General features: G+C 35.8%; 2 protein-coding genes and 3 pseudogenes across 2 annotated transcripts in view; 1 reads left to right on the top strand and 4 right to left on the bottom strand.

Moving 5' to 3' along the window:
• The window catches only part of LOC120154733 (stress response protein NST1-like), a 31,308-nt gene extending 25,035 nt beyond the window's left edge, over positions 1-6,273 (bottom strand). Inside the window, exons 1-2 of the mRNA XM_039166388.1 lie at positions 6,269-6,273; positions 2,801-2,807 (exon numbers count right to left, since the gene is read on the bottom strand). The gene's annotated coding sequence lies outside the window, so the exon portion shown is untranslated. The remainder of the gene's footprint in view (positions 1-2,800; positions 2,808-6,268) is intronic.
• On the bottom strand, positions 4,962-7,461 carry LOC120154732 (annotated as a pseudogene).
• A 1,396-nt stretch (positions 7,462-8,857) lies between these two features.
• Positions 8,858-10,056, top strand: LOC120154721 (annotated as a pseudogene).
• Positions 10,057-11,265: 1,209 nt separating this feature from the next.
• Positions 11,266-14,157, bottom strand: LOC120154705 (shaggy-related protein kinase alpha-like). Its single transcript, XM_039166365.1, has 12 exons — positions 14,034-14,157; positions 13,785-13,877; positions 13,621-13,680; positions 13,243-13,515; positions 13,080-13,154; positions 12,871-12,927; positions 12,636-12,776; positions 12,488-12,538; positions 12,082-12,177; positions 11,907-11,990; positions 11,673-11,775; positions 11,266-11,566 (listed from the first exon to the last, which is right to left on the bottom strand). The coding sequence occupies exons 1-12, from the start codon at positions 14,136-14,138 to the stop codon at positions 11,484-11,486; spliced, it is 1,221 nt and encodes a 406-aa protein (XP_039022296.1). The 5' UTR covers positions 14,139-14,157; the 3' UTR covers positions 11,266-11,483.
• Positions 14,158-15,727: 1,570 nt separating this feature from the next.
• LOC120154701 lies at positions 15,728-19,085 on the bottom strand (annotated as a pseudogene).
• Positions 19,086-19,509: the final 424 nt, after the last annotated feature.

Genomic DNA, 19,509 nt, shown 5'->3' with positions numbered 1-19,509 from the left:
ACGACTCTCTATTTTCATTTATCAATAGAAAAAGAAATCAATGGCTATTCCGCTAGTACATTTTTAATAATATTTTTTTTCTCATTTTTAAGTTAATATTTTTAATAAAACTTATTAAATAATTTTAATGATAAAATATTTTTTTTAAATATAATAATTATGTCTATGCAAATTATTAATACATAAATTACGTTACAAACATTACTATTTTAAGTATTCGGGTCGTAAATGCAGTTAATTTTATCTGTTAAGTGACACATGTAATGTTATGATGATTTAGATTTTTTAATAAAATAAAAATATTATTATATTTATAAAAAAAACTTTAATTTCTCTTAAATTACAAAAAAATAAAATCCCTAAAATCTTAAATCTCTAACTTTAACCCGTTAACGCCGCCTTTTCCGACCACGACCACAACCGTCTTCCTAATCATATGCCGACATAATTATCTTCAATTGGTCTTCGAGATCGCGTGGGGTCACGATTTTTAGAATAGGTTTCACGGGGTACAAACATCGATTGGTTGTGATTTCATAAGTTTATTGATCGTCGGGGGAGGTGAGGTCAAGTAAAGCTTTGTTCATGACAAAGGGCGGTGGTCGGCATGAGTTTTGGGGTTGAAATGAGGGTTTTTAAAGTTTTGGGGCTATTTCAAATTTTTTGTGTTTTTTTAAAATATAATTTTTATTTTTATTTTTAAATAAATTTTTTAAAATTACAAAAACATGACACAAATCCTTTAATGTCAAAATTTAACGGTGGTTACGGTCCAAACACCTAAAGTGATAATGTTTATAATGTTAGACACCTGAATGAGTAAAAAAAAAAAGCGGTATAGTTTGGGGTGCTTATTTTATAATTAAGCTTTTTTTTTAAAAAAAAAATCTAATAGAAAGAAGGGTAAATTATGCATTTAGTACCTAAACTACTAGTTTTGATATATTTTAGTACTTAAACTTTCACTTTTTAAAATTATACTTAAAGTTTAGTTTTTATTTCATTTTAGTACCCCTTCTAAAACTTAACGTTAATTTTTGAAAATTTTGTGAAAGTTTATGTACTAAAATAGACCAAAACTGATAGTTTAAATACTAAACACATTAAGTTTTTAATGATATGATACTAAAATGAAACAAAAACTACACGTAAGATATGGTTCTAAAAAATTGAAACTTTAAGTATTAAAACGGAGTTAACATAAGGAGTTAGAAAAATGTTTTTTCATCTTTTAAATTACGTTAATATTTTAAGTGAAATAGCTATGATTATAGTAAAAGATTAAAATATATTGCATCGAAATATATAAATTAAATTTAAATTTGAACATTATAAAAATATAAAAAATCAAATTTTAATAAAATATTCCCATAACTGCAATATATTTTCCTTTTTCTCCAAGATATTGCAAAACTACATAAAACTTGAAACATTTGGGGGGGGGGGGGTGGAGTACAAAAGACAAAATTGCAACAAATTCCACATCGGCCAGACTGAAGTCTACTAACGAACAACCTCGAGACCTCCGCCACCTCGCCACCGCGGGAGTCCGACAGAAAACCCTCAGCAGCTGACGTCAAATCCCGACAATCGATCAATCCCCGTAGTTTCAGAAAGTGCAGCCGCAAAAGAGAAAAAAGAAGCAGAGCATGGAAACCAAGGCGACGGACTCGAACGCCGTGATGACACTCCAAACGACGTCGTCGACGATGGAAAAGCCGAGTTGCGCCCACACCGTGAAACCCCACCGCTGGACGGAGGAGCTGAACGGTAGGAGATCCGAAGCCATCCACCGGAATGCTGACGTGGCCCATCTCCCCGCCATTAGCACACTAGCAGGTTGTAAGAAGAAAAGATTGAGTCCGGGCTCGTAAAGAGAGAGAGATTTATAATGATAAGAGTAGTTGGTTGTAATGAAATTTAAAGCTTTGATGTTACAATATTTGAGGGGGAAATTATAGGGTACACATAGTGTTTGATTTTTCCAAGTGGGCCAATTTTTTTTTATATAAATAATTTACATGTTTTTTTTAGATTTAGATATGAAGTATTTTTGTACGAATTAAATTATCTTATTGATTAAAGAAACGATTGTTATTTCTGGAGGTCATGGATTTCGATATTAAAAATTACAATAGAGATGATTGAGTATTCATTGTCAAATAGTTGAAAGTACTTAAAACAGATAATACGTGGTAATCACTTTAACATCAACGATTACAATATAGATGATTGAATATTTATTATCAAATAATTTAGGGGGCGTTTGGATGGAGAATGTGGGATTCCCATGGGAATCGAATCCACATTCCCCGTCTAGTTAGCTCGGGAATCTCATTCTCGGTAATGTAAGATTACCAATAGTAGATTTTTAGGTATATTACCGAGAATGTCATTACTTCCATTTCCTTATGTATTGTTGGATTACCGACGTTTTGGACTAAAATGCCCTTAATTTTTTTATTCGAAAATATAATTCTTCTGTCATTGAATAATAAAAATTCTACGAAGGTTAAATTACAAATTTATCCTTAAACTATTTTAGATTTACAAAAAAAATCTATAATTAAAATTTTATATGAAGTTCAGGAGTTAAAATAAAATTTTACCCTTTCATTAAACCTTTTTATATTTTCAATTTTGTAAAAAAAATTATATAAATTTTATGAATTTAAATTTTTAAAGAAAAAATATAAATATTTTTCAACTTGTTAAAAAAACAAATATATAATAAGGACAATTTGGTCAAATATACATTCTAATAATCTTTTATTCTATTAACCAAACACGGTAATCTTACATTCCCGCTAAGCTAACCAAACACAAAATACAACATTCCTAGTAATCCTATTCCCTGGTAATTTTACATTCCCACTGATAATCTTACATTCTGTAAATCAAACGCACCCTTAGAGTATTTAGAACATATACTATGTTATAATCACTTTAGCATCAACGACTACAGGGAGGATTGCATATTCATTATCAAATAGTTGAGATTATTTAAAACATATACTACGTTGTAATTACTTTAGCTTAATAAAAAAGTTTTATTAATTAAATTTAAATATAGATTTTAAAAATTATAGTTATAAATATAATTAATATATAAATATTATAATATTTAGAAAATATAAATTCAAACCTTCTTAAACGTGTATTATTTTTTTTAATTAAGAGGTTTTTTGGGGGGGGGGGGACCTTTGAGCTCCCACCAAAATTCAATTTTAATTGATTATTTGTCATGTTGCAGAGGCCATTATTGATATTTGTTTATTTATATTTTATGTTACCGATTTTGTTATGGTGTCCGGATGGGCATATTTTCTTGGGGTAAAGTATAAAAATAGTCTCTAAATTATATTGGAATGATCTTTTTAACTATTAGAGTTTTAAAATTTATGAAATGATCATTAATTATCTTAAAATGTTATAAAATAATCATTGAAATTTAGGCAAAATGGTATCAGAGGTCCTGTACTTTTGAAAAAACCCTTATGTGGCCATCGTATTATTTTTTTTCTTAATGTGTCCCTCCAGCTCATAAAATAAACCTAATGTGGTCCTTTGACCGATGCTTTTCAATGTTTGACCGTTACGATACTAACGTGACAGTTTACGATGCTGACGTGGTGATCCACAGTACTGACATGGCAATCCATCTGCCATCTTCGAGTTACCAATTTAGCCCATATGCCATATAATCTACCACGTTATCAACCACTGTAGACTGCCACATCAACACCGTGGATCATCACGTCAATATCGTGAACTGCCAAATCAACACCGTAACAGTCAACAAAAAAATGTTGGTCAAAGAGCCAAATTGGGCTTATTTTTTGAGCTAGAGGGAAATATTGAGAGAAAAAATAATACGAGAATCACATTGTTTTTATTAAAAGTACATGGACCTCTGATGCAATGGTGGATTTAGAAATATTTTTTAGGGTGGGCGCACACATATTAATTATTGAAATTTTTCGTATGAGAGTAGACACAAATAAAATTTTAGGATGGACACTCATAGTAAAATGAATATCTAACATAAAGAAACTCGGATTCCAGAGTGGGCATGTGCCTACCCAGAGGATGCTTTGCATCCACCACTGCTCTGATGCCTTTTTGCATAAAATTTATCAAGCTATTACAAAATGGTCTTTAAACTTATCAAAATTTATCACTATTTTATAATGTATAATGATCATTTTATAATAGTTTAATTATCATTTTATAATTATTGAAAATTCAATGATCAAAAAGATCATTTCAGCATAATTTGGTGACAATTTGTGTATTTTACCTTTTTGTAGTAGAAGTATTATAAAATGGTCAAATTCCTTTATCGGTCCATGTGTTTTACGAAAGTCATGAACTTTAGTTCCTATAGTCTAGTTTGGTCATTTTAATCATCATAAATTATAATTTTTGAAAATTTGGTCTTGACCTAAACAATTATGCATGTCATATATTTAGTTCACATTCTCCATTTTTATAATTTTAAATTTATGTAATTTAATTCGTATAATTTTGTATTATACATCAATTTCTTTTGATAAATCTGAGGTGAATATAAGATGACATATGTTTAAAGATTTTTAACTATTTAACAATGCTCAAACTCGGGATATCAAGCGATAATAACAAATCTCTTAACCATTGAGATCACTTGGTTCATGCTAAGCATCAAAATCCCTTAACCATTGAGATAAATCGAAATATATTAAAAATTTATACTTCTTAATGTTATTGACATATGAATTTAACATCTTTATTTTTTTAATTTATCATTGATATCTGATCTATTGATAAACTAATCCAGATCTAGTATTGCAGAGGCGAGGACGACCATCTCAACCCAGTTTGCTCCATTCGTAAGTCTCTGACATTACTTAAGAAATCTAGTGCCTCATCCCACTAGACCAACTGGTTGTTCGTTAATATCTTTATTTTTAGTCATTGATTTAGCATGTTCATAGTCACTACCCTAAACATTGTGACTGTACAGTTGAAGGATCTCTGCTTCTCAGAAGAAATGGAGTTCGAATCAGACGAGTATCTGAGACTTAGCAGCGCCGCGTGAACATTTCTTCCGGCCACTTTTGTTACGTGCACAACCGCAGATCTCGAGAAGCTCGTAATCCTCCTCTCAGGATAACAAGGAAGCCAACTGTGGATTCTCCACCATTATTCTACAGGTTAGGAAACCGGCAATAGTCCATGTTTGGTAAAGTCGAGATTGTTTTCCGATGTACTTTCCGCTACGGGTGTCGTAGTATTCAGGCCATCGGTCGATCGAGAGCCTCTTCTCAGCCAAAGAAACTTTCTTCTGAGCTAGTTGTGATCTGCCCATCTTGATGCATGCCAAAGTAAGCTAAGGGGTAATACAAGATTGTGAGTTTAATTCCATGAAAGCATCATAGGACAATGTTGCTTGTATAAAAAGGCATTGCTACAACAAACAAGAAAATTCAAGTTTACCTGCCAAAGAAGCGTCGGCCAAGATCCGCCGTTATGATATGACCAAGGGCTGCACAATTTGTTAAGTACACCGGTGTCGGTAGATAATACATAGGAGGAAATATACACGTAGATAATACATAAAGGGCAGGGTACTTGCATATTCTTTGGGTCACAGCTGGTAATTATGCGCCACTCCTCGCTCTCCACGGCGGGATAGCTTATCTTGCAAGGCATATGTCCCACGATATCATCCCATTTGGTTTCAATTAAGTTGAGTACAGCTTTGTTCTGTTTCGGAGTGCCCATCGACGAAACGATCGACCAGAGATACCCGAGTGTGAAGAACCTAAAATCCATGTGAGCCGGCTGTAGATTGCCGATTAGATAACCGCCTTCTTCGGGTATCCAGTCCATAAGCCACGAAGGGATTTGCTCGGGATAAATATTGAACTTGTTGGTAGGATTCATGGAGTACTCTTCCTTTTTATACCGATAAATCTCACTCACCTTGTTCATGTCGACCCAATGGTATTCTCTGATGTGGAATGATAATGCACTCAGTCTACTGTTGATGGCACTCACCAAGTTCTTTGAGCATTCGTCGTTAAGAATCTCGCGAGTGCAACATAGGGCGGAGTAAAACAAAGTCTGCAGATCAAACATTTGAGATGACAGATAAAACAACAACCTGAATCATTAAGACCATGTAACATAGAGCAACTCAGCCACTGAACTCACTTGGATCTCGAGAGGATGACTGTGAGTACCCATCATTCAGTCTATCATGCAGGATCCGTCGGTGACCAACAGAGTCGGAAACATATCAAATCCGTCGGCTAAACACAAGTTGAGGATCAGTTTTATTCCTGTTTGAACGTCCACTCTCTCTTGCAATGCATAGTCACCGGTGATCTTTCCGTATGCCCTCAACAATATAATCCTCCACAATCCTATCCACAAAGCGGTTTCAATAAACTTAAGTCGCATTAGCAATATGTCTACGAAGTTGTGCAATATACCAACTGGAGTCCACCGGTGCAACACGAGCGATAGCGTATTCACCGAAATCTGGATCTAGTACTTCCTCGAACCTGTTTTCACCAGGAGATACAGTTCTAACCTTAAAGCTTGCCGGCATCAAATCCTGTCCTGGACTATAGCAATTCACAGTTTTCTCTGAACTCTAAATTAAAAACAAGATAAATAAGTGAACATGTATAATATATATTTATATGTGTATGCATATATACCTGCAACTGCAAGGTATGCAGGAGAAAGTTCTTGACAATCTCTCCTTCACCTCGAAGCAAGAAAGCCAAAGCCGAAGGCATGAAATCACGAATGAAAACCTGGTCGTAATTCAAAGGCTGCTTATCGCCAGGATCATTTGCAGCCACCATACCAACAGGGGATCCACAATACGTCACGATCACTTCTCTCAGCAAACCCCATGCCTCCTTTTCGATGTTGCTCTCGGCTGATATCCCACTCTTCTTCTCCTGCAAACCATCCCCTACATTCTTCGCATTGTTTGCACATTCAGCTAGAAGAACATTTCCTTCTACGGTGTTTTCATCCTTGCCGACTCTTTCAACAACGCGTGGCTTCACGTTATTCTCATTTTGAATGCAGATTCTCCCGAAACTCTTATCTTTTACACCGGTTTCAAACGATGTTGAGAAACACCGAACCCTCAAAGCTACCCTGGCTCGAATAGAGACACATATGGCCTAGAAGAAGCAAAACCTTAACTTGGTAAGCAATTCAAATTCTGGGTATTTTCGATAATGTGCTGTGAGCCTAAGAATCGAAAAGGGTAGGCACAGAACAAAGAGTTTCGATTGAAATTCAAGGGAAAACCTTTCGCTTTGCAAGAAATCTTTTGATCACAACAAGGGGGGTTAAATGAATGTTTGAACCCGAACACGATGCATTTCTAAGGCTTAGGACCCTTGAAGGAAGCTTCATGGTGGAATTGCAGAGGAAATTGATGGCGTTCATCGACAACAATGGAAGCTAGAAATATATGGAAAAGGAGAAGTGTACAGCATGACATTGATGGTTTTTACTCATTTCTAATTTTTAACCAACGGAAAAAAAAATAGAAATTGTCTTGAAATAACTATTGTAGGTCATCATGGTACCTTGCCAGTGAAGGAACATTGTCATCACAAACTTTCAATTCGATTTATTATACAAATCATTAGATGTACCATTTGAAAAAAAAACCCATCAAAAATGGCAAATTCAATACTCAGTTTTCTACATGCCACACTTTTGTGAACTTCACTACATTTTGTTCCATTCCGTTCTCGTATATTACCATCGACTGTTTCAGACAACACTAAATGCAGATTGTATGGTGGAAGAAAATCTCGAGGCAATGGTCTGGGTGGCGAACCGTTGAATCTGCTTCTTGGCATCTGAAAGAAAGGACCAAAAACATAATTTATGGTCAATATTTTACCAACAATGAGTACATGCACTCTCAAATCTTAGCACCGATAAAGTATTAACCAAGCGTCATCGCTTATCATCTCTCAAACATCATACGTAGGGCAAAAACAAATCAAAACTATAACCTGCAACAAACTTAGAACATATGCAGAAAGAAAAGCAAATGTATGAAGGGATATTGCCCGCTTTACACCGAGAGGAATCTCTACCCTAATTGTTGGTCTCCTTGTGCAAACCAATAACACCAATAATGTAGCCAAATGACCGATAAATGCAGTATATGGTATCCATTGGAAAAGTCATCACAATATCTGAAGTACAAGACAAGATGAGCTAATCTAAAAATCCCAGAGATATTCAGGCCAAGTCATAAACTTCAAGGAAAATCTATTTTGCACCTATCATGAATTATTCAAGACCAAGTCATAATTAATTAACTAATCACATGTCACTTCCTTGTATCATTTCAATACGATTCCATACCATAATAATTTAGGATAGAAGTTGCATAAAATAAGTCTCGAATGAATAGCTAGACTAAGGCTAAAAATCACACGATGCCGTACTCAACCAAGCATTGTAATTATAGTAAATAAACCAACCTTTGCGGCATTTTGTGAAGCCCACGATAATGCCAATGTTGAGAGTCAAACAAACTCCAACAACGAGGAGATAATCGGCTTGAAACCTTATGAGAGAGAATATTCCAAGCACAATCCACGCAACGGCCTGAAAAGCTAAAGAACGAATTAATCAATTCGATCATTTAGGACACACAACTTCACCTATATCTACTTAGTATGCCATAGGATAAACTTACTGAGAGGTAAAGGGTCCACCAAAATAGCCATGAATCTTTCTTGTTCATCCGAGCCAACGACTAAAATAGACAGCAACAATGAACAATTGAGAGACTTAATAATGTTAAATCTAAAAATGTATGTATGGTTCAATTCAGCGAAACGATCACCTCTTGGTCAAGACATTCAAACCTCCATACTCGTCTCGTGCTCGTTCTGTGTTTTGCCTTTCTACTAGGATAGATCTGTTTCAAGTAGAGGATACTTTTTGCTACGATTTTACAGGACGAGAGGCGGTCGAAGTCGAACCGATATTGGATGCACTCCCGAATCAAGAACAGTAAGCTTTATAATCATTCTATTCAAATAGACATTGATGTATCGAGGATTGAATCGTTGTTTTGCAGCTAGCTAGCAACTCAAAGTATCGGTTTATGTCTAAAACCGGTGCCGAAACAGCGCCGATACCATATTCTAATGCTTTGCTGATTCTCAGGTTCATATACTGCTCCTCAGCTGGTGTTTACCTCAAATCTGATATTCTACCACATCGTTGGTGGCTTGCCGATTGGCTGATGCGGTCGATCCAAAGTGTAGGCACAAGGGGAAGCTTAATACCGAGAGCTTACTCGAGAAGACGGGTGTCAACTGGACATCTTTGAGGCCGGTCTACGTTTACGGACCTTTGAATTATAATCTGGTTGAAGAATGGTTCTTCCGCCGTTTGAAAGCCGGTCGCCCTATTCCGATTCCGAACTCCGGACTGCAAATAACCCAACTCGGTCATGTAAAGGTTAGTGGAACTGCAACATTGAGGCTACAAACAGACATTTATATGATATTTATCCTTGCAATATTGGTGAAACTCCAGGAGTTGGCAACGGCTTTCGTCAGGGTTCTCGGTAATGAAAAAGCCAGCAAGCAAGTGTTCAACATTTCGGGAGAGAAGTACGTGACTTCCGACGGATTAGCGAAGGCTTGCGCCAAGGTAATTCGGACATTCTGCCATTGAGAAGATAAGAGATTGAAGTCGTATGAAGACCGAATTCATTACCGAAGTCGTCGTTGTTTTTGATGTTCATCCCGGCTGGTGGATTTCCTGAACCTGAGATCGTTCACTACAACCCGAAGGAGTTCGACTTCGGTAAAAAGAAGGCATTCCCATTCAGGGATCAGGCAAACTCTCCACAAAAACTTCATTTCACAAACTTGATAAAATGATTGCATGGAGATGTTCATATTTTTGCATACATTGCAGCATTTCTTTGCATCGGTCGAGAAAGCAAAGCATGTTCTCGGATTGAAACCGGAGTTCGACCTGGTGGAAGGACTCTTATAACCTCGATTTCGGAAGGGGAACATACAGGACGGAGGCTGGTTTTTCAACCGATGACATGATTCTGAACAAAAGTTTTGCTCCCCAGTCATAGGGAATTCGTCTCGTCGTCACTTTTAAATTTTCCGCCGTTTCGAGTCGAATCGAGCCGGTATATACAACGACTAAGAAGAATGTTTCAATCCAATGTTGAAGCTTAGCCATGCACATGCAGTAGCACCATCCCCTTTCAGGCATATCTAACCATACAATGCTAATGCAGATTTCTTAAATTTGTACTATCGGAAGCATATAATGTAACAGTGTTCTTCAAAAAGAGGTTGACAAAAGTGAGTATTAATTTAGTCAATAAAATAAATTCAAGTTAGTTGTGTTTATCGTTTAAATTTTATTTGAAATTTTCTAAATGGAAACGAATATATTTATTTAAATTTAATATAATTATTATATTATGATTTGATTAACTTTAATTTAAATGACCGTTCATATACATATATTTCTTCATTTTTTTATATGTAAATAAAATTTATACTATTATTTAGTAAATCAAATATCCTCTAAAATTATGTAACAGATATATATATATATTTCATTTTTTTATGTGCGTAAGTGTAATTTATATTATTTTTAGTAAATCAAATATCATCTAAAATTATGTAACATATTTATAATGATAATTTTTTAAGAAAATATTGATGAACATATAAAGATTAAAAGAAATTAGAGAAAATTATAATCCAATGATTAAATTAAATAAAATTCAAAATTAAAAGATTAAATTATAAAAACAATATTATTGTAGAAAAGAGAAATTGAAGTTATATAGATGAGAAACATGTTATTTAAATTTGATAAAAAAATATACTCGAAATAAATAAAAAATTAAAAAAGATATAAAATTGAAAACTAATTACAAAAAAAAATATTGTAAAAAAATGAAGCTTCAATGGTTGAAGAACATGTAGTTCAAAATGATAAAAAAAAAAATGAACTTGAAACAAAAATCAAGATGAAGAAACAAGAAAATCAAAACACCAAATCACAAAGCAATCAAATTACTTTTAATCAAGACCCAAACGATGATTTCTCGATTAACTCGACTCGAACTCGAAATTCAAACCAAAATATATGACTAACAGGCAAATAAACACTGATCTTTCCTTCTCTAGGTCGAAATTACATACAAGAAAAACATATGAGAGTATACATAAGTTCGGTCTCCATCTACCATGGATGTGTTACAATCTGCAGAAACATATAAAAGTGGGAAGATTATGTCTAGATCCGTCTTCTGCTTTTACATAAAACAAAGCCGGTAAACTCAACAACATAACATGCATGCATGCAACAACAAATGAACATACATCATCATCATGGCTTACACAAAGGTAATACACTTTTGCCAGTTGGGTTATGTTTCTGCATCAAAATCACAATCCAAGTGATGGACACTGATTTCTTGCATGCTCCGGAACCAATTTCACCAATATCTCCGTCGGAACGCCTTTCAGTTCTGGTGGTAGGCACGAGACCAGTAATAATCGATCATACATCTTAACGATACAGAAAAGCTCTCATTTTAAAGAAAATGTTTTATTTCCCTCGGCTATGTTACTTACCGTGAGGTTTGAAGTTAAACAATGGTGGAAGGAACCGACCGTTTGGTAAGCGGGTATTTGGATCGCGCAACTCGTCAAAGAATGGATGGATCAAGGCATCAAGCTGCAACGTGAGCATCGCAGTAAACCAAAAGATTAAAAGTAGTGGTCTTAGAACTTCTATCATCGATAAAAGTCACAGGCCAATTGAAGGGAATATGTTGAAGCATAATAAAAGAAGAATTATATACTTACCGCGGAACACCGGAGATTAGGAGAGTATTGGAGTAATCTTGACACCAAATCGACAGCTTCGGGAGGCATGCGCTTATGGAATATCTAGTACAAGAAGTTGATAAAATATTATAATAATCACTTGATAAGGTCGAACAAAAGACCATTTTCACACCCTTTCTTTGATCCTTAATACCTTATGCCATGGGTGAGCCTTAATCTGAGGGAATTTGAACTCTGTATAATTAGGGTTCATGCACTTAATTTCCTCTCGTGTTGGAGTGCCCAAGACCTAGAAAATAATCGCATAATTGTCATTTTAGAAGAGAAATGATCAATTTGAAATTGGAAATGACTAAAGCAGCTATAATCATATCAAACAGAACAGATACAACGGAGAAGTATTAGAACCAAGGTTATTACCCAAGTACACATCCACAAGGCACATAATGACAACGAATCTGTAACCTCGTGAAGAATATAAGTTCCCTCTCATTGAAACATTCCACAATGATATTATTGTAATAATATGGGCATATGCATGCACATACACACATTGAACTAAATACTCACTCAGAGATTTAATTACGAGATTCAAATACCTTAATAATCTCAACAAGTTGGTCGACCCCACTCTCACCGGGAAATAAAGGCTGATATAAATAGAAAAGAAGATATATTAATAGGAACACCAAGCTTAATTTAAGGTAATAATAACAATCATAAACCTCATATGCACAAGTTTCCTACCTGTCCGAGTAACATTTCAGCAAGGACACATCCAGTGGACCAGATATCAATAGCTGTAGTGTACTCGGTTGCTCCAAATATCAGCTCAGGTGCTCTATAATACCTTGAGCAGATGTAGGATATGTTTGGTTCCCCTTTCAACTACCAAGATATGAAAATATAAAATAATAAGACCTAAGCAAAACTCAAAGATCCATAAACAAATTAGTAAATATAATAGAGGTTATAACCCTACCAAGACTTTTGCACTTCCAAAATCACATAGTTTAACTTGATGAGTATGTGGATTTACCTGCAAGGAGGAAAGTGTAAGACATCAAGATCAAGTTGAAAAATAAGAGGAATAACTTGACAATTTAGTTCACTTTGCAGGTAAGGGGTACTACTAAAATCAACAAACAAGGAGGAAAAAAGGTCACGGCAGAAAGAGATACTCGAGCGTACCAAAAGGTTTTGAGGTTTGATGTCCCGATGACACACACCAATGCTGCAATGGATGTAAGACAAAGCCCTAAATATCTACCAAACATCGACCTTTATTAGCATCTAAGATGATTCAAGTTAAAAAGACACAAGAGAAACCAAAATTTTAAACACTGACATGTACCTGGTATGTATAAAGTTTCACATATATCAATGGCATCCTTTGGTTCAACTTGTTAAAATGCTTGATAACACGATGAACAGTCTCGGGTACATACTCAAGTACCAAATTAAGATAAAGTTCATCCTTCTCTGTTGTTGAAAAAAAGCAATGTTTCAAAGCCACAACATTTGGGTGGTCAAAAAGCCGCATTGTTTGCAGCTCACGATTCTTATATCTCTTATCTTGAAGAACCTTCTTTATAGCAACAGTTTCACCTGTCTCCAAGCACTTTGCCTTTTTTTACAAAAAAGAAAGAAAAAAAAGAATGTCCATTACTAACCTAAAAATAAAAATTAGCAAGCTATACCACCTCTCATGAAACAAACAAGAGTTGCTTACCTGGAAAACAACTCCAAAGGATCCATGTCCAACCACACGTTCAGCCATGTAACTTATCGTCTGAAATTTTTAGTGTTATATTAGAAAATGACATTTAATGAAAGAAAAAGGGAAAAAGGATAACTTGCAAAGTTTACTAGCAGCAAAAGCATAAGAAACAATACCTGTTTTGGCTGACCATTTCTACCACCAATAGTTGTCAGAATTATATGCCCTGTCTCTGTCCCATTACCATCCACAACTGTTGATTCCATTTCCTAAAAAATTAGAGATGATCCATGAGTCGTGGCTGCATTCCTTTTTTTGGTTTACTAATGAAAGGTGGTAGTACTTGGTACTAATTAAATTAAATGATTAGAAAAATGCAAAACAAGGAACCACAATGATAAAGTTTAAAGCAAGAAAATGCTTACTTTGTCATCTCTAATTTTCATGTCATTCATCTCCTCGGGTAACTTCTCGACACCAGCAGCACTTCTAACACCAGAAGAAGTTGGCACCATGCCCACAGAAGCCATCTCTAAGAAAAAATGTGTCCTAATTTTCCACCTCACAGCTAAAGTTCAACATATTCACAATACCCCCAAAAAACAATCAATGAACAAAGCCCTTTTATCTATGTAGCAATTCAAGCTTAACAAAACACAACCACTCAGCCACTTCCAATCCCAGGAATAATTTTATCAAATACCCATTATTTTAATTAAGAAAATAAACTAAAACACTTATGATCCCATCAAAGCACAAATCTTTTAGCTTGTACATACATATACCTATACAATTATACATATATATTATACACACGGAAAGAAACCTCCATAGAAGGATAAAATTATAAGATACAATTATACCCCAAATAAAGGCCATTTTAAGAGGCGATGCAGCGGCGAAGAAAGGAGAAATTGGTAAAAAGAAGGAGCAGAAATGATTTTTTAATTATATATATATATATATATATATATATATATATATATATTTTGGTAGTCTGCAAATTGTGATTTGTATAAGAGAGTTCAAGAAATTTGGTGGTTCACATGCTATTTCATATTTTCCATTCATTTTCGTTTTTTAAATATTATTATATTTATTTTAGTTTTGTGTTAAATAATAAATAATAAATTATTGTATTGCGGTTGTCATAGGTTTGACAGAGACAGACTGTTGAAACAGAAAGGTTTTCATTATGTTTTTCTTTCCTTTATTTAATCATTTTTCTGATGATTATTGCTATTAATTAACATTATAATTATAAAACAAATATTAAACTGTTAAAGGAAAGTTTTTTTTTTATTTGCTATCCTCCTAGTTTTTTATTTTGATTAATTCGATACAACTTACAACGCACATTTAATTTTTGGTAGGTGAGTCTTCTAACATAGATTTTCTACTTATCACTTAAGCTTGCATCGTACCCCTAATTTTAGTGATTACGGTAAAATTATTCAATACATGAATCATATTAACTTTACATAAAATAAATAATTAATTAAAGAAAATTCAGATTTCAAGATGATCATGAACAAATTCAAAATGAACACCGTCAGTAAAATAAGTAACTAATAAAAAAAATTTGAATTTCAAGCTCCGCCACTGATAAAAGGGCCCCCGTAGAAGTCGAGAGCAGCAATGATATGGTCACGAGGCTGTTCGAGGAAATCAATCATCTCCAGACATCATCATGAAAATTCATGACACTGATTAAAGTATCATATATACCATATTCAAGTAACAATCATATATATCATTCACATTCACTTTCACATTCTCATTCACATGCACATGCACATGCATCCATGCATCCATCCATCCATCCATAATATCATACTAATTTAATGTCGCAAATTATCTGAACAACTCAATTATGCATACCTTCCTCATAATATCCTGGCACATTCATCTTATAAATTTAAGCAATAGAAACAACAGTTACACCAACCACATTTAGTAACATCATTCAGAACATGGTTCATCTTCAAGATTCAGATATACTGTTAAATCAATCAGGGACATCATTAAACCAAAAACAAAGTCATTCCAAATGGTGCGTCTCTTAGAATAATAGTCCCTAAAGATGGAACATGAACACGAAATAACAAATAACGTTACTCCCATTAACTGATGCCACCAATTTACAGTCTAACATTTATCCTCTAGACAATCCAACTGGAACATACCCTAGTAGTATAAAAGCTAACAGTACGAAACTTATATGTTAGACAACTACATTCTTCTAAAATACCAGCTGCTACTAAATCATGTCTAAACATTAAAAACTAACCAGAAAATTGATAGGAAACATCACATCTGTTGGATTTTAGGCAATAGGTTCAACAACACCTATCGTAGCTTGGAACGTTTGGGAATTGAACTACTAGAGGGGCTCGGATTTCCCAAAAGCCTTCATTTTCCTCCTCCTCCTATTCCTCGCTGTCCGATTCGTTCCCCTTCTCCTGTCTGCATTGGTTGCTTCCCTCTCCAGCTCCTCCCATGTCTTCCCTCTCTCTCTTCATTCTTCCTCGGATTCTTCTTCTCTCATCCTCGGACTCGACCAATGATGCACTATCAGAGTCGTCATCCTCTGACTCAGATTCAGGCTCCGCATCAGATGGCTCATAACCGTGATCTGATTCCTCTTCATCATCGGAATCAGAATCACTAGCTTCCAAGTTCAAAAATTCCCAACCCCCATTTCAATGAAGCTTTGTGGATCATCATTATTGTCTTCAGAATCTGCCGCCAGTTCAGATTCAGCCTGCTCTCGTACTTGATCAAGCCATTCCTTGATGCCATCAAGTGCAGTTGAAGGGATGGAATCAATCCTGAGTACATCTTTCTTGAAGTCCTTAAAGACAATAGTCATGTCAAAATTTTTCTGCCCAAGGCCAACTCTTTCCAGGTTAACAATCTCAATCTCACTTAAGGTGACCACGAGGAAAGGATTCTCTACCAGCTCAACCAAACAGCTCGAGGTTGGCACAATGAAGCTGAGGCTTGTATGGGACCCATGGAAAACCAAGTTCTCTAAGAGGCTGATCAAACTCGAGATCAAGACCATCCTGAGACTGCCCCAGAGATCATTTACCCGATTCACAAAACTCTGGAAATCCATGTTGATCTTATTCTTCCTATCCCTCTCCCTTTGCTCTTCTTCAATTTCGTCAGGGTCATAAGTGGATCTCTTAGCCCCTCCCAATGTCTGAACTACATCCATACCTCAACATAAAATTGTACATCCTTGGTTTTTGTTTCCTACCATTATGTGGTTGTGCAGATGAAGAAGGAGAGTGATCATCTCCTTCTCAGCAGGCTGGAAGAATGCATGCTTTATGTTTCCAAACATGATCTCAACACGCTCGTCAGCTCTAGTGGTAGAATACCGGAAACCGTTAGCATGGGCTTCAAGTGTTCCTGGAATCTTTCTTCCACGACCAAAAACAGGACGTATCCAAAGGTCAGACAACCGTATAGGCTTGAATCTGTTCCCTGCAAGTTGAAGTTTTTCTTGAGTGACCAAGGTAGCTCTCTCACTTCTCAGATTCCCTGGCCACAACATGCCGACGAAGTGTTTTAATCTGTTGTACCACTTCACTTATGTGCCTTGGATCCTTGGAGCGAAATGAGACTTCTTTTAGATATTGCTCCTTGATTCTTTAGAGAGTTTGAATCATGAGGGCTAAAAGGAGTCCCTGGAACATTAAATATAATCCGGATAAAGCAATTCCGATTGGTATCCTGCTGGCTGGAAACTGTCCTTATAGTAGCCACATGGAAAGGTACCATGCTACCATAAATTGGCAAGAGCACAGCCTCATTCTTTGATCAACTTGAATCATAAATCTCTCTGTGGGGGCAGGTCGTTCACATTCTTATAGGCTATCAAATCATTTGAAGCCTTTGCAGCTGAACGTTGTCTCCATTCCGAGGTCCACCTGCAAGCCGTCTAGCTGTTTCTTCTTCTTTTGACGAGCAAGCTCTGCTTGATGCTGCCTCCGCAACTCCTCCTTAGTGGTCTCATGATTATCTGACCTAAGAACTGTTAGACATAAAGGGCTCAACGCCATTTGTTTCAGCCTTCACAGTCATTTCTTCCTCCTCATCTTCATTGAAAGAGTAAGCCACATCCTTAGCACCTTGGAACATTTGCCTGTCACCACTTCAGTATTTGTTCACCAACAATAACTGTATCCGCAAGTAAGAGAGAGAATTACTGCTCTTTGGTTTCTTACTCTCACACTGCAAGTTCTGAAAACCAAGTGACACATTGACCATTCCTGCTTTGACCAACCGGTCATTCTTCCCATTGTGATTAAGCCCTGACTCACGAACTCAAGACCAATTCCTGTTCCAGCAGATTTTGTTAGATTGGGAATCCAGTCAGGAGCCTCTTTCTCAACAATTGAAAATGCAGCTTGATACGCAGCACTAAATTTTCTCCCAGGCTTCAAAGCACCAATTGCAGCTTCATGGGCTTTAAGAAGAACCCCATATGCCTTGTTCTGAAGTGGAGTGGCATCTATCAAGATAGTTCGGGCAAGATTTGAGCAATAACTGTTGTAGCGAGCTCCAACTGCACATAAGATAACACTTGCAGAATCATAGTACAGGTTCTCGTCATTGCTTGCAGCACTAGGTCTGAGATCAAACTCGCCCCCACTTTGAAATATGGGAGGATAACAAATATCAACATTCTCCGGCTTAAGCTTTACTTTGGCTAGCTGTGGATTCACTATAGCTTTCTCACTTCATCCATCAAGGCAGCATGAGTAATTTTCTTCTCCTCATCAATTACACTTTCAAGCTTTGGAATCACAATATATTCATCACGTTGTAACTTAAATAAGCAGCTTTCTTGACATTCATAACCTCCTCTTTGTCTTTCACAGCAAATAGGTCAGATAAACCATTAGTTACATCAGTAAGCTGAAAGCCACAACTTTTCAGTTGTTCAACCCAAGTCTCTAAAAGCTTTCCTTCAGGAGCTTCTCGAGCTATGTAACCAAAAATAGGAGAATCATTTTCAGATTCCTTGCATTGTACCCTGACGGACTTAAATATATCATCCATCAATGAAACTCCATCATCGCTCTTTGCCTTCACATGCATCAACATCAGCCCCCACGGCCTCCTTCGCAGATTTCTTCACAACTTCAAGAAGAAGCTTTCTTCTGGCTACACAAGAAATGAATCTGCTTCTTTGTGAAAACAATTATAGTCTCGGGAACTCATAACCTAGCAACCAAATGTCTAGTGCTGATGATTTCAGATATCGCAAATCTTCTGAAGGGGGTGGTGTACTACTGCAAAAACGTAAGAAGAGCCCCAGAGTTCGGCATTGTGTTCATTCCAGTGCGAATACATAGCCTTCAGACGTTTGCTGAAATTGTCCAGATTAATAGAGTAAGTATTTCCTGATCCAGGAGCCGTCCCATTGGACGCTGGCTATTTGCACCTCGATGATCAGTCATTTAGGAGCTATTCTGCATAAGAAAGTAGGATCAATTATAACCAATATGTAAAACGTGGCGGCAAAATAAGGGAATTTCTTAACTAATAGTTGCACAGCAATTTCAACTAAGGATTTGGTTAGCTTTTTAGGAAAGCTTAAGCCACTTGAGAAACTACAAAAAAGCCAAAGAAGCAAATGCAATATCCCAACATGCCACAGTTCTCATGAAAAAGGATTCATCAAACTCAAATCAAAACCCAGGAACTTAAAATTCGAACAAGTTCAAGTTTCGCAAATCAATACTAGAAAACACATAAAAACCCAGCAATACATCTCGAGAACACCGATGGAATCTGTCTAACACTTCAACTTCCAATCAAACGAAACTCAAATTCAAACGTAAATTAGGGTTCGCTTGGTCCCAAATACTAAAAAAAAAGCAC

The sequence above is a fragment of the Hibiscus syriacus genome, unplaced genomic scaffold (assembly GCF_006381635.1).
Source record: "Hibiscus syriacus cultivar Baekdansim isolate YM2019G1 unplaced genomic scaffold, ASM638163v2 tig00111149_pilon, whole genome shotgun sequence".
NCBI classification, from domain to species: domain Eukaryota; kingdom Viridiplantae; phylum Streptophyta; class Magnoliopsida; order Malvales; family Malvaceae; genus Hibiscus; species Hibiscus syriacus.
This window is presented reverse-complemented; position numbering and strand designations above follow the sequence as displayed.

Bases quoted from the DNA above. Each gene is read 5' to 3' on its own strand.
- LOC120154705 (XM_039166365.1), bottom strand. From the start codon at position 14,138: ATGGCTTCTGTGGGCATGGTGCCAACTTCTTCTGGTGTTAGAAGTGCT. The intron at 13,878-14,033 runs GTAAGCATTTTC...CTAATTTTTTAG, and splicing joins TGAAAATTAGAGATGACAAA to GAAATGGAATCAACAGTTGT. The intron at 12,539-12,635 runs GTAGGAAACTTG...TATTTATATCAG, and splicing joins CTGAAATGTTACTCGGACAG to CCTTTATTTCCCGGTGAGAG.